At 39.9% G+C, this 15484-nt stretch overlaps 1 protein-coding gene across 3 annotated transcripts in view; it reads right to left on the reverse strand.

Moving 5' to 3' along the window:
- The window catches only part of tnn (tenascin N), a 57785-nt gene that overhangs the window by 23439 nt on the left and 18862 nt on the right, over positions 1-15484 (reverse strand). For 2 of the 3 annotated variants that reach the window (XM_077514796.1, XM_077514783.1), the window contains exons 4-8: positions 14447-14821; positions 7140-7273; positions 6669-6798; positions 4187-4369; positions 4026-4115 (exon numbers count right to left, since the gene is read on the reverse strand). In XM_077514796.1, the coding sequence (XP_077370922.1) occupies positions 4026-4115; positions 4187-4369; positions 6669-6798; positions 7140-7273; positions 14447-14821 (912 nt within the window). The remainder of the gene's footprint in view (positions 1-4025; positions 4116-4186; positions 4370-6668; positions 6799-7139; positions 7274-14446; positions 14822-15484) is intronic. The other variant, XM_077514788.1, reaches the window with a different exon arrangement.

Below are 15484 nucleotides of genomic sequence, written 5' to 3' on the forward strand. Positions count from 1 at the left end.
AGTGCATAAAAGGTTTTAGCAGCAGAAGGCACGATTATTTCTACAAATAGAACAAACCCACATTTATATTCCATCCAAAGCAAACCAAATGCAAATAATGCGGAGCAGACATGTCGATTCGGTGCGTGTTATTCTTCAACCCGCCCTTGTACATTTTGGCTTGTGATTTTTCCTGCAGAGGGCCACCACATAATACAACCTCTGACTGATAAGCCTCACGGACAGATTACACCTCATGGGACCATATAAGGTGCCCCCCTCACCCCCATAATACCAAGACAACATGTTTTGCTTCCTTTACCAAGTCCATCTGCTTCTGGTTACACGGGCCTGGTGAATTCATTGAATGTGAATAAGGAGCAGCTGCAGCGCTAAGCCTTGTTCTATTTTCTAGCACTGTTATCCTAAAAAAATTGCCAAGCCTGAGATGATGTTTCATACACACACACCTCTCTAACGGCCACAATTTTGTTCTGCAACAGTTGCTGATTCAGACATTTTTTCTCAATTATCCAGTGATTGCTTTGTGGGGCTCATTTAGCACAGTTTTCTACTTTTGACATATTTGACACAGTAGCAAATTCCAAACAGAAGATGGCGCTTTTCCACCGGACCGGTCCCACAACAAAGCCACATTTTTTTTGTCGCTGGATGTTAGCGTCTCCATAGGACTTTTTCAGGCCGAGCGGTTCCGTTGTAACCGCTGTTTAAGTTTATGTTCTGAGGTTGGATCCCAAAAACGCAGACACAAATAAGAGATTAACTCTTCATTCGCATAACGTCGAGAGGCGGAGAACAAACTCGACTAGACGAGAAACAACGAGAATGTATCGAGAATCACGAGACGCTAAGCTAACTTGGGCTGTGGAGGTGCACAGAGGAACGGAGGTAATAATCCGACATAAAACACGCTTCTCAGACAGGCTTATATAGACGGCGAATCGATCTGATTGGTTGTGGCTAGACATGTGGTTAACAGGACTGAATTTATCTGATTGGCTGTTGACCAGATACAGAAATTTAAGATTCTTGGAAAGATTGTGCAGAACATCTTGGTTTAATACAAACAAAAAAAATTGATTCTAGGGGAATTGATTGATAAAAATTCTTAATATAGGTGTATGTCCCAATACATTCCATATGGAAAGCATTTTTTTAACCCTATAAAGCCTGAACCATGAAATATATGAGACAAAAATTCAGAATCTTTGTAACTAGTGTTCAATGGACCTTTCGAACAAAAACTGTTATTTAAAAAAATCAATTTCCACATATGACTTTCGATTTGTGCCATATTTGATGCATCCGGTCACAATGCTTTAAATTCGTACATTTACAACTATCAAAAATATGATCATAAACAGATAAATAAAACATATTTGTATTTCCAAAAATCAGAAAGAAAGTTTCCCACGATTAATAAGTATTAGGTGTCTCACCTTGGGGCGATCTTTCACGGTTGCTGTAAAAGCCATCAGCTGGGTGATACTGCCCTCTAATGGATTATCCGTGGAATGCATGTGCCAGATGTCATGCGTCGGGGTTTTAATGGGGAAAAAATATTATACTCATGAAATAAAGGGCTCAGAATGTCTTGTATTTAATAAGATATATATATGGCTTTATAGGGTCAAGTTTTAGGATTTTTTTTTTTTAAACCTGATGCATTTTTTTTTCATGTTTCCACAGAGCTAATGACCAACCACTCTTACGTCTAAATCTCCAAGGCCTTGAAGTTGGAAAGTGTCTGTATGCTCCATCACTCTGGTCTTCATTTCACTTCTTAAATTCTCAACACAACATTTTCAACACCGTGAGTCATTTCCAGCTAAGAGATACCTAACAAGCAGATTAAAAAAAAAAATTGCCAGAGTATAATTATGATTGCGTGTTGTTCTCATTGCTGGTTATATTCTACATTTCCTTCCTTTTGGTCGTGAATTTTCGCCACCGAAATCAGTCAATCTGGCCTCCCTACAACAAGCATGAGCAGAAAAAAGGTGCATGTCTGTGATGTACCAATGAACATCTCCAAAGGCAAGCAGAGCCGATTTTCTTCAATTATGGCCAAAAGCCCTTTCACGCAGCACCTCAAATAAAGGACTAACGAGAGCTGCCGTCTGCCTGGTGTAGATTAGCGATTTTCCAAGCATATTCATAATCATCACATGAGCAGGTGATGAGAGGAAAAATTAGCACGGCGTTTCAAAAGGAGAGAGGTGATAACGAAAAACCGTTTCATTGGCTGGCTCGGGATTTAGAGGACAGAGCCATCAACCGCATGACTAAATCTGAACTGATGAGTGACTGGGACTAAGACAAGAGGTAAAGAAGTTGCGGTAGTTTGAAGAAATGAGGAAGCAGAACTCAGGGAGAGGAAAAAAAAATATTATTTGGCCAAACAAGGTCAAACACAGTGGGGTTTTTAATTTAGCTTAAGACATGCTGATGGCTGATGACCCTGGAAGCTCCCTGGAATTTTTAAACTTTGTTTAAAATAAAAAAAATAAATAAATAAATAAATATATATATATATATATATATATATATATATATATATATATACACACACACACACACACATACACACACATATATATATATTAGGGGTGTTAAAGAAATCGATTCGGCGATATATCGCGATACTACATCGCGCGATTCTCGAATCGATTCAATAATCGGCAGAATCGATTTTTATTTTTATTTTATTTTTTTATTTTATTTTTTTTTAGGATTCACACCTTGAGCATGGAAGAATGTTATATGAACGGAACATTAAGCCTTAATATTTTATTTTATTGTTGTTCAAACATGAAACAGATTACAACCTCTATAAGACTGAAATTTCAGATAAATAAATAATACATTTTCATATAAATCACTCTACAAGCTTACTGATTAGTATTTTCTAAATTTGAATGAAAAAAATCGCAACAATCGACTTATAAATTCGTATCGGGATTAATCGGTATCGAATCGAATCGTGACCTGTGAATCGTGATACGAATCGAATCGTCAGGTACTAGGCAATTCACACCCCTAATATATATATATATAAAATATCTTTTTTTTTTTTTTTTGACGCTAATATTTTAATATTTTCAGTTTTACTAAATGATGGGTGGTTAAGTGGTTAGCACATCCGCCTCCCAGTTCTGAGGACTCGGGTTCGAGTCCAGGCTCCGACCTTCCTGGGTGGAGTTTGCATGTTCTCCCCGTGCCTGCGTGGGTCTTCTCCGGGTACTCCGGTCTCCTCCCACATTCCAAAGACATGCATGGCAGGTTAATTGGGCGCTCCAAATTGTCCCTAGGTGTGCTTGTGAGTGTGGATGATTGTTCGTCTCTGTGTGCCCTGCGATTGGCTGGCAACCAGTCCAGGGCGTCCCCCGCCTACTGCCCAAAGCCAGCTGAGATAGGCTCCAGCACCCCCGCGACCCTTGTGAGGAATAAGCCATCAATAAAATGGATGGATGGACTATAAATGAATATAGGTTTGAAATATCGGTTATTGTTTCCTTGACTACTAATAATCTTGACAAAAACTGGTCTATGACTAATACATATAAATATCCATTATATTAAATACAAAATATCTAAAAGCAGTCCAAACCAATCGCGTAGCTCAATCCCCAGATGGATGCACTGCTGGACAGGCCCCCTTAACAATCAACAAGCATCTTGTAGTCGTTACACCAATCATATCGCATTTCCCCCTCCATGACCGCACTCACCATTAGCATGATGAGGTTGTAAATTCCAGCCTTATACGTCATTAACCCATAATTGTAGCGCTCACTGGCAGGACTGTATTCCGTAATTGTTCTGTTATCATTGGCCACGCATGGAGGGTTGTATCGTATGTCACCGTGTGCAACAAGATTTGGGTTTTCCTATTCATTTCGGGGCTGTTAGCTTTTACAAGGTTGGTAGCAGCCCATTTAAAAGCTGATATCATCACGAGCGGTTCACCATCTTTATCAATTTCAGTTGGCCATGAACAAAAAAAAATGCAGGTTGACACTGACCTGTGGAACCCGTGACTGAGGAAGAGTTCCCCTCCATCGGTCCTCTGATGGCCTGCACTGCGATCAAGTACTCTGTTCCCGGATACAGACCTGCTGGACAAATCTTCTCATCAGCACACTTTCACATCAAATTTGGCTCAATAATATCTGTGGACGCTCACCCACGATGGTGTGTTTGGTTCGCGCCTCTTGGCTTCTCTGTACATTCAGCTCCTCCTCCTGTCCTGATGGGTCAGTATGCGTGAGTCTGAAGTGATCCACCTCCGCTTGCGGGTTGCTCCAGTCCACCTGGATTGAGACGTCTGTCCGGTCAAGGACTCGGATATCGTTGATTGATGAGACACCTGGAAAGCAACAAAGGTGAATTGAAGGTAGACGTTACCTCATTCACTCGCCGCCATTTTCACAGAAGCAATCCCGTTCGTTCCCGGCTGTTTTACTGGATTTTGACTGATTTTGCAAGGCCCACAGAATATTGTGTTCGATTGCTATAAAAGCATGGAACCTATCAAAAGAAAGATAAAAGTCTCTTCTTTCATCAGGAAAAAAAAGCATGTTTCTATCTGTTTCCGTTTTGCAGCAATTAGCATTAGAAGAGAGCTAAGTTTCATCAGTTTTCACAAATCTATTTAAAATTGTAAGTAATTGAGCTTTTTTTTCTACATGGCCCTGGTTGATCTCCTTTGCTCTGCTGCCACCTGCTGGCCGTTTGTGTAATAACTACCATTTCTGCAACCGTTCTTTGCAGTTGAGAGGCTGCATCAAAGCCTTCTGTATGCTCTAGCATAAAAAAAATATAATAATAAAACGTATAAATACGTCTTTGGGACACTTAGAACATTTAAAAAAACGTATTTACACGTTATTGGGAGCAAATGAGTTACTGATCCAGAGATTATAACAAACTGTCTGCGTGTGACATGCTGTATAGCATATCAGTGACTCCAGTTGGAGACTGACAACAGAAAGTAATTTTGGCGGAATTTTGCTGCACACACCGCCCACAAAACTCTGGAGCGCTGCGTTCGAGCACTCCTATGTTGCCCAATAAGTCTTTGCAGTACAACTCTGTCTTCTTTCAATGTGGAAATTGGATGGCTGTTCAATTCTTTTCAAAAATTTCAAACAAAACGGCTCCTTGCTGTCATGAGCTGGAAGTTGGATCCCAAAGCACAGACACAAATAAGATTTTTATTTATTCACATCGAGAGGCGTGGAACAAACTTGACTAGACGAGAAACAAAGAGAGTTGCACAGAGGACAGTGGTAACAGAAGTAATAATCCGACAAACACAAACACTTCTCAGAACGCTACTACAGACAGTGAATCGATCTGATTGGTTGTGACTAAGTAAAGGATTAAAGATTGACATCACAAAGCTCATGGCATCACATAGCATAAAACCAGTTGAAACATCACATAGCGTTTTTCCAGTTGAAACCAGATGATGGTTACATCAGTTCAAAACAGATACTTGTTACATCAGTACATAACAGACACGACCTCACGGTCGTGAACCCAAACTTAACAGGTCATGAACTCAACTTAACCCTGGCGTGATCCCAAACATGACACTTGCCACAAGAAATCGTAGTGGAGGAAAGAAAAAAAAAAACCTTAGTGGGACACAAACCCTGAACCTTCTGGTTACAGGGTAAGCAAGTTAACCACGACACCATTCGCTCAGTTGGATTCAACAGCGCAGAAATTTTACTTGTAGTTTACACGTCAGCTACCGGAAACTGATAATTTAAGACGGCCAATTGCAATTGCACTTTGGCATTGCAATTGTGAAGGAAAATTGACTGCTTTGAATTCATTTGGACAGAATGTTTATTGATAAAGGCTACTTTTATCACTATTCTACGTGCATGAAAGTCTCAGAGACAGTGGGTGTGTGTTTAGTCCGCATGGGCAGTGCGGGGGGTGGGTCCGCACCTGATGACGTCATAGAGTGAGCACCCGCGTGAACTTACAATAACAACCCAGTTACACACTGAAATTTGACTTTGGGGGAACTGTTACGCCCTTATAAATTCAAGAGGTTATGACCAGCCATACATAACAACAATATGGCTACTGATGAAAACATGTTTAACACCTCTGCCTTAAACAATGTCTGACCTACGTCATTGTCTGAATTCCAGCTGGCTACCAGTTCTTGCGCAGTCAGAAGCCAGACGATGGTATGTTACGGGGAACACCGTGCTCAGCCTTGAGTTTTCCATGACAAAGAGTAACCACACGTTAGGCTCGCACAATCTCCTTCTGCACACATCCGTCTCCTGCCACATCAGTCCAATTCACATTAAACACATCCGTGCAGCCATTTCCGAGCAATTACCTTTAAAATGCAATGGTTAACAAACCAGATCTTGATGAAACACTTTCAGGCATTAGCACCGAAATAAAGGACATAAGCTTAAGAGGTACTGACTTTCCATGCAGACACATCTTCTATTGTAATCACCATATAAAGCCGTCCAGCTCTGTTCGTAGGCTTCTTATCAGTATGGATGTTTTATATTCTACTAATCCAAAACCTATTGGTGTTTCGTGGTATACTAGAACAAAGATCAGATCAGATCACTGGCCATCTTCAGAATGGATCTAGGTTGTTTCCGGATAGGTCGCAGCCTCACCTGTGGTAGCTTCGATCTCTTCTGCTACACTTTGGATGTCTCTGATCACAGCGTGGACTTCCACAAAGTAGGTAAGTCCAGAAGTCAGGCCTGTGATGAGATAGGAGGTTTCCTCGCTGGGAACACGAACCTTGGAGGTAAATTGGTGAGACAAAAATGAGCGTCAAATGAATGTAGATGCCGTCTACATTCTGTTTTGTTTTGTTTTTTCATTAGGCTCAATTTACACACTTTAGTTCAAATGACACAAGTGGCACAAATGTATGAAATCGAATATCTTCCAATTGGAATCATGGCTCTTTCTAATGTGGATAAAAAAAAATCAAATAGTTTTCAAATATAACTCATCATTGTGACCTTGACACTATCAAAATACATTAAACTGTGAAATACACTTTTGTCCAAAAATACAAAAAGAAGAAGAAGAAAATAAATATTTGCGATAAATCTAAATCTCAGTGAAAATGTTACCTGCTTCAAGGCGCTCCGCTGACCTCGAGGATGATAGGTTAAAACATAATAGTCAGCTCCAGAAACTGGGGACCACTGCACCAGGAGGGAGACGTCAGTTGCCTGGACCAACCTCAGACCTTGAGGACTAAGAACTGAAAAATGTAGAAATATGGACATTATTTTATTCTTTATATAACGCTTATTAGGTATTTTTAAAGAAGAAACCCGAAGGACATTTCACTTGACCATGTCCTGACATGTTTTGTTGGGTATAAAATAAGTTAGCATTAGCGACAAGCCACTATCCACCATTTTGTTTTTAGATGTCATCCAACTGTCTGGAAAAAAAAGAATATGTCCTGTGCTGTCCATAATATTTGTGGTAACATATTTTGTGAATCTTTTTTTTATCATTTTATTTATTTTTTCTTCTCTATCATTTGTATTTATGTACTTTGTTTGGGGGTTATTTTATCAGGCACATTTGTGGACAGACAGGTGAAAGGAGAGTAGTCATGGTGTCAAGATGTAAGCACTGTGATGTGACATTTATTTTTCAAGGTACTTAGTGACTAAAAAGCGACTATTTTGAAAGAGTGTGTTTAGTATTGAGCTTTTTCTGCTGTCTGGGGTAACTTTAGCAGTAAGTATGCTTCATAATTGATGCTGTAGCTAACAGATGCTAACAGATGCTAACAAATGCTAACAGAGCTAATGCTATATGTCTGTTTTGTTTTTGTCTTACTTCAGTGCCAATGAAACTAATTCATTAGCCGTTTTAGTGACTCAGTTTTTCCTTGCTGAGCTACATGAACACATACTGTAGATGTAGAAATGTTACCGTTTATGTTTTGCCTTTTTTTGTTTTGTTTTGATTTTTATTTTTAGGATGAGGTCAGTTGGGATAGGCTGTAACTCACGGGACGCTAACGAGGACAAGCGCTATACAGACCCTTCCAGTGTGACGTCACGTTGAAGTGCGCCCCTTGTGGCGGAGGGCAGGGCGTCAATGCGAGTGAATTGGAAAACAATCAGTGTGAGCTAGAAAATCGGTCAAACATTTGATCAATCAGCGACCAATACCATGGTGAACTTGTGCGCGGCCGACGGATGCTCTAATAGCGCAAACAGAGATGAGATCATTTTTTCGGCTGCCGGCAGCGATTCTAAACCAGACCGAAGATAGTGAGGAGTGAAAGACGAGCACGATGGCTAGCGCGACTACGACGCAACTGCTCAGATCATTTCAAATCAGGTAGTTTTTCTCGTTTTCATATACAGCTGGTCATAACATTAACCTCTGAATGTAAATTCGAGGCAGACGTGATGAATGAGCCATATTATCTTTAGTGAAACAATCATGCTTTTTTTTTTTCAGAAGTATTCAAGTCATTTTGAACAAAAAGTTAACGATTTAACACGATTATTACAATTAACACTTTAAGTCGGGCTTGATTTCTGCTGAGGAATGTGTAGTAAATGACGTGCGGTCTGTTTGTTAGCAGCTAGCAAGCTAAGATAGCTCGAAGACTTCGATATACAGCAAGACGACACAAACGGAGACAAACGATTTCATGAATGCCAATTAATACCGTGAAAGTAGTACTGTTTCAACCAAAAACAACATACCTTAGGCTTCCACTTCTACTTTGCCCTCCAAAAAACTCCATGTTTTTTTTGTAGCTAGCGGCTAACAAACGACTGGTTTCAAGGATTCGCAGTAATGTAGTGTCCGACAGTAATTAAACCAATTTATTTGTAATATGGCAATAGGGTATTATAGTTTTGGAATTTTCATTTTAGTTTTTATATCGTTTTGAGTTTTGTTTTGTTTTTAAATTTATTTAGTTTTAATTAGTTTTCAGGGTGGGTCTGTTAGTTTTCATTAGTTTTTGTTCTTTAATAAATGCTTAGTTTTAGTTTAGTTAGTTTCGGTATTAGGTTTTTTTTTTTTTTTTTTTTTTTTTAATGTGTATTACTTGTGCGCAATATTTAAAAAAACACCATGGGCGCGACGTCATTATTCCAGGTTATATCAAAATCAATCTACTAAAAATCACATTTAAGATCATCTCCAAAGGCTGGTGCATTAAAATAATTACCAAAGACAAAAACAAAGGACATTTTTGCAATAATTATAGCTAGTTTTATTTTAGTTAGTTTTGTAAACATAAAATGTAGTTTCAGTTAGTTTTCTTTTTTTTTTTAAAAGCAAGTTTGTTTTTATTTTATTTCGTTAACATTTTTTTAATTTTATTTTCAGTATTTTCGTTAGATTTAATTAACTAAAATAACCTTTAATGGCACCTGTTTTTCGATACCCTCCCTTCTTACTTTGACCAACTCCAAACATTTTTTTTATTTTATTTGAACTGAGTCAAATGCCATTTTTAGCATATGTCGCGTGCCACTAAAAAATGGACGGCGGGCCGCAAATGGCCCCCGGGCCGTAGTTTGGACACCTCTGATTTACACCATGAAAGTAGTGATCGACGTATTGTTTCAACCAAAAACAACATACCTTAGGCTTCCACTTCCACTTTGCCCTCCAACAAACTCCATTTTTTTGTAGCTAGAGGCTAACAAACGACTGGTTTCAATGATTCACAGTAATGTAGTGTCCTACTCGGGACGTTTTTTGTGACACTTGACATATTTCCCACCATTTAATGAAAACGCTCGCCGAAAATCAAGCTCTCTACATTCATTTGTTATGGGATGTTTGCCCCCTGGGAGGCGCTGCGGGAGCTAAGTAGTGACGTCACCTGGAAGTGTCTATAGAAAATGGATGCATCTTATACTATTTACAAATTCATATGTCATAAATAGGGATAGACCGATAATTGGCCGGGCCGATTATCGGCGCCGATATTTGGCATTTTGACAAATATCGGCATCGGCCATTTTTTGAATCTGAAGGCCGATAAAGCTCACTGAGCAGGGAATACTTGAGAACGTAGCGAATTTGGGGTTTTCATCAGGATTTGTAAGATGTTCGCAGTCAGTTTTCATTTGTCGAATATACATTTGGAACATATTCACACAATTTTTCACCGCGAAAATCTTTTTGAAACGTTTTTACGAACCCTAACAAAAACCCCAAATGAGCTACATTCACATGAATTTGTTACTCAGTGAGAAATTATATATAGTTTGAAAGAATTCCCCCCCATTTTACTGCAAACGAATATCGGCTTGAAATATCGGTTATCGGCCGACTTGACGACAAATAATCTGTATCGGTATCGGCCTTGAAAAAACCATATCGGTCTATCACTATAAAATGATCATGACATTTTCTCAACATCTCTCCGCACTGATCTGGAGGTGGAGAGGACACTGTGCGGCTGCCACGCTACGCGAATGCAACGCTCTTCATCGGAGGTGATGGAACAAGTGATGTCAAGAGGGTGAATAAGAAGGTATGCAACTACGGCGGTGTACCGTAACAACACAGCGGCCAAGACACGGCAGACGGCCAGTCGCAGCAAAGATGCCGTTAGGCTTTCCACGGATGAGGCAACCTCTGCGGTGGATTAATAGTCGTCAGTCGATGAATATTTAGATTTAAATAAATAATGCTTTGCACGCAGAAACCTGATCCTTTTTTTTTTTTTATGCAAAAGGAAAGTATCTGTGTTGTATAGTTGACATAAGACAGGAATTTTACAGTACCACACAGTTTTCAGCAGTTTTCGTCCTTTCGCAGCTAATCGTTACTCGCTGCTCTTTGTCCTCAAATAACATTTCTCAACAACTTGGCAAAAAAAATACATTAAATTAAACTGGAACAATTTTTCTAAACGTAAATTATGAAATGAAAAAAAAAATCATGGTCAATCTACTGTCGCGAAGCACAAAAAAAAAAAAAAAAGGACTCGTATCTTTATGTCCTTTGTATGAAGTACATCTCATTTCTGTTATAATTGTCTTTTTAGACTGTTCTCTTACAGAGGAGGTCAAGTCAAATTTGCATTTGTGGAATGTGAATTACGCAGCAAAATCCAACTCTTTTTATGAATCTCATAGGGCGGCCATTTTGACACTTAGGGGCATATTCACTAAGAATGCGCTGCGTCCGTTAATAGCGCGAAATATTGCACCACAATTGCGCCCAGTTACCCATCTATTCACTAAGGATATTGCTCTAATCATATAGCGGTGCAAACACGTCCACAAATTCTGACAGCTGGGAGCAAATTTGCGCCTGATTTACCACACATGGCAACGGATTTACGCCAAGAACATGGTTGTCATAGTAACAGTTGCGCGAAAGATGACATTATCAGAAAGCGAGGTTGGACCGAGTGGAAGCGTTTAGAGCGCCATTAAGCTGTACAGAGCAGAGAGGACGACAGCGACATCATTCATTCATAAAGTACAAATTATTGGTGCGATCGTTTTTTGAAAATATATTTTCAGAGGTTGGCGTGGGTGTACAGTATGCATCTGGCACGTAAAAATTATCGTAAAATGCCTCCCCGCCATTAACGATCAGCCCGGGTTACGTTATGTGTCCGAAACCAACATGGAAAAAAAACTCTCTCTCTCTCTCTCTTTCTCATTCGCACTGGGGTGGACATATTTTGCCTCAAATGTATGCAAATTACCAATTTTACATACGTGCAAATAACACCGGGCACCGGAACGCAATCTGGTTGGCAGCGCATTTAGTGACGGATTTCCCCATCTGCACATTGTTTAGTGAATTCGGCGCTCCCGGATTGCTCCATTTTTACCGTTTAGCGCCGTGCAAAGGCGGTGCAAACCTTTAGTGAATATGCCCCTTAGGGTTCTATTTTGGTAGACTGGCACCTGTGCACTGAGGCATAAAAACGGGCACGACTTCATTTTTGTGCCAGGGCAAGTCTAGTTTAGTGTGTTTGTGGATTTGGTAGATGACCATAGCTGTCATGGCCCTGGTGAATCTGGCAATTTGGTGACAAAAAAGTACATTTTTGACTCGCAAAAGCCAGGTCTGTTTAGTGGCGCAGGTGGTGTAATGCGGTTTTGGTGGATTTGTTGGGCACTCTTACGGACATGTGTGGTCGATGTCATCTATTTCATTCATAAATATGACAACAATGTGGAACAAGGACACGAGGTTTTCAACTGAAAATGACATCACATAGCCTAAGGGCTCAGTTTGCGAACGTCACATGACCAAACCCAAAAAACAGGTGAGCTGTGACAGCCAGTACCACAATTGATATAGCTGACACTCATGCTACTGTTAAGAGTGAAGGAGTCATGCTCCGCAGGCAAGAAATCATTTGTGGATAAAGGTAAGGAATAAATGTAGCGCAAAAAGTGCCACGGAATGCCTACACAGTTTGCAAATTACTTTAAATAATGTTTTTCTCCCCCCCACACCGCAGAAAAGAACACATTTGAATTTGGAGGGAAATTACCTGCCACCGTACCGCATCCTTATCTTGGAGATCTTTTTAGAAACTGAAACCAAGCTGAAATTACGAATTCAACTCTCCGTGTGCGGTGTACCGACGAGCAGCTGGTTCTCGCTCTGCTCGCGTCAAACTTAAATTGCAACAGTATGCAATTTCCACTCCAATCCTGAGGCGATAGGAATTTGGGGAACCACACATTTAGCAGCTAAGGTGTTGTTCAATTGAGGTTGCCTTTTTTCTTTCTTCCTCGTTTCCTGTGACCTAATGCCTTGAGACATTTGAAGGTCAAATTGTATGCAGTCAATGCTGACGTCCCATCCATCAGCTGCTATATAAAATAAATATTGGCTACATGCTTTGAATACCAAAGAAGTGGTCAATTTTAAAGGCCACTGTCACACAGTTGGTGGTAAAACTACAGACATTGACTTTAACTCATTTGCTCCCAATAACGTATGAATACGTTTTTTTTAAATGTTCTAAGTGTCCCAAAGACGTATTTATACGTTTTTGTTTTGGTTTTTTTTAATGCTAGAGCATACAGAAGGCTTTGATGCAGCCTCTCAACTGCAAAGAACGGTTGCAGAAATGGTAGTTATTACACAAACGGCCAGCAGGTGGCAGCAGAGCAAAGGAGATCAACCAGAGCCATCTAGAAAAAAAGCTCAATTACTTACAATTTTAAATAGATTTGTGAAAACTGATTAAACTTAGCTCTCTTCTAATGCTAACTGCTGCAAAACGGAAACAGATAGAAACATCCTTTTTTTCCTGATGAAAGAAGAGACTTTAATCTTTCTTTTGATAGGTTCCATGCTTTTATAGCCATAAAACACAATATCCTGTGGGCCTTGCAAAATCAGTCAAAATCCAGTAAAACAGCCGGGAGCGAACGGGATTGCGAAACATGAAAATGGCTGGGAGTGAATGAGTTAAATATCATGACACTTACACAATTTCAAGTTGTGATTGTCCCTCAACGTACAGACAAGGACAATTTTAGTTACGCCCACACCATCATCTCCAACAAGAACCTCCCACTTGGTCAAGGTTAAGGCGTGGTTCTCATCGTTACAGTATCAACACGGAGTGAAAACCGAAGGTGGTCTCTTTTTAGTAGGGTAAGCACAAAAAGTCTGGAAGCAAATTGAACACATTACCGTTCCAAGAATACCTTGAAATGAGAGTTGTTGGGAGTCCCCCCAATAGGAAAACACAATATTGTGATTGAACTGGACTATTTCATTCTAAATGAGCAATGCAACGTCTGCATTTGTGCATGTCAAAGACATGGTGAGTCCTATACTCTCAACTCATTTACTCCCAATAACATATAAATACGTTTTTTAATGTTCTAAGTGTCCCAAAGACGTATTTATACGGGGGGGGTTTGTTTGTTTTTTTATGCTAGAGCATACAGAAGGCTTTGATGCAGCCTCTCAACTGCAAAGAACGGTTGCAGAAATGGTATTTATTACACAAACGGCCAGCAGGTGGCAGCAGAGCAAAGGAGATCAACCAGGGCCATGTAGAAAAAAAGCTCAATTACTTACAATTTTAAATAGATTTGTGAAAACTGATGAAACTTAGCTCTCTTCTAATGCTAATTGCTGCAAAACGGAAACAGATAGAAACATAAAATCAGTCAAAATCCAGTAAAACAGCCGGGAGCGAACGGAACTGCTTCTATGAAAATGGCTGGGAGTGAATGAGTTAAAATAGACTGGTTAAAAAAAATAATAATTCTACGGGTGGTTATTATTGGCATATCAATTTTATTGGTTAGCCAAACAACCAATAAAAATGGTTACAATCGAAAGTAAGTCGAGCTAGACCACTTGCAAATATGTTTATTATACCAATTTATTTATTTCCAAATATATTTATTATGGCCAAAGCCAAGAAACTATATCTTACCTAAGGAGCAGTCCTCCCCGTAAAAGCCCAGGTCACAAACGCACTGGCCGTCAAAACAAAGGCCGTTGCGGTTGCAGTCGTCGGGACACTTGCGGACGCTGCAGTCGTCGCCAGTGAAGTGCGGGAAGCACTCGCATTTGCCGTCCACGCAGTGGCCCTTGTCGTTGCAGTTGTCGGGGCACATCGGCTCGCCGCAGTCTTCGCCCGTGTAGCCCTGATGGCAGACGCACTTGCGGTCCACGCAGCGGCCGTTGTCGTTGCACTCGTCCGGGCAGGACGACACGGAGCAGTCCGGGCCTTCCCATCCTGGGTAACAGAAGCAGCGGCACGTGTCCTGCTGGTAGGCGCCATGGCCGCTGCAGCTTGTGTCCACACCTGTGCAGCCAATATCAAGTGCATAGTGAACATTCTGACTATTAGTAACTCAGTTTTTCACTATTAGCAGCACGACTATACTCAGTGAATAACGGGGGTTACTGTATTACTATTAGCTTAGTCTAGGGGTCGCTCTTTAGTCCCTCTCTTTTGGCTCCCTGTGGATCTCTAAAAAAAGTTAGGAGAAATTAATATTTTTTTTTACATATTTATTTTTTAGATAAAATATTATTGAAATGACTGAAATTGGCTGGCAACCAGTCCAGGGTGCACCCCGCTTCCTGAGATAGGCTCCAGCATCCCCCGCGACCCTTGTGAGGAATAAGAGGTCAAGAAAATGGATGGATGGATATTATTGAAATGAATTATTTTGATTATTAATTATTGAGTTAAAAATTACTAATTAAATATTTAAAACTATAACAGTATACTATAAAAATATAATAAATAAATATATTTTAAAGTATTAAAATAATATAAAATCATAAAAATATAATAAAATAAATCGAATATAAAAAATATAATAGTCCAAATTTTTTAATTGTTTGAAAAAGAGAGATGAAATGCGGATGCTGCAGTCGTCGCCAGTGTAGTGCGGGAAGCACTCGCATTTGCCGTCCACGCAGCATGGAAATATCTTAAAAATTAACTAAAAATGTCAAA

The sequence above is a fragment of the Festucalex cinctus genome, chromosome 1 (assembly GCF_051991245.1).
Source record: "Festucalex cinctus isolate MCC-2025b chromosome 1, RoL_Fcin_1.0, whole genome shotgun sequence".
Taxonomy (NCBI): domain Eukaryota; kingdom Metazoa; phylum Chordata; class Actinopteri; order Syngnathiformes; family Syngnathidae; genus Festucalex; species Festucalex cinctus.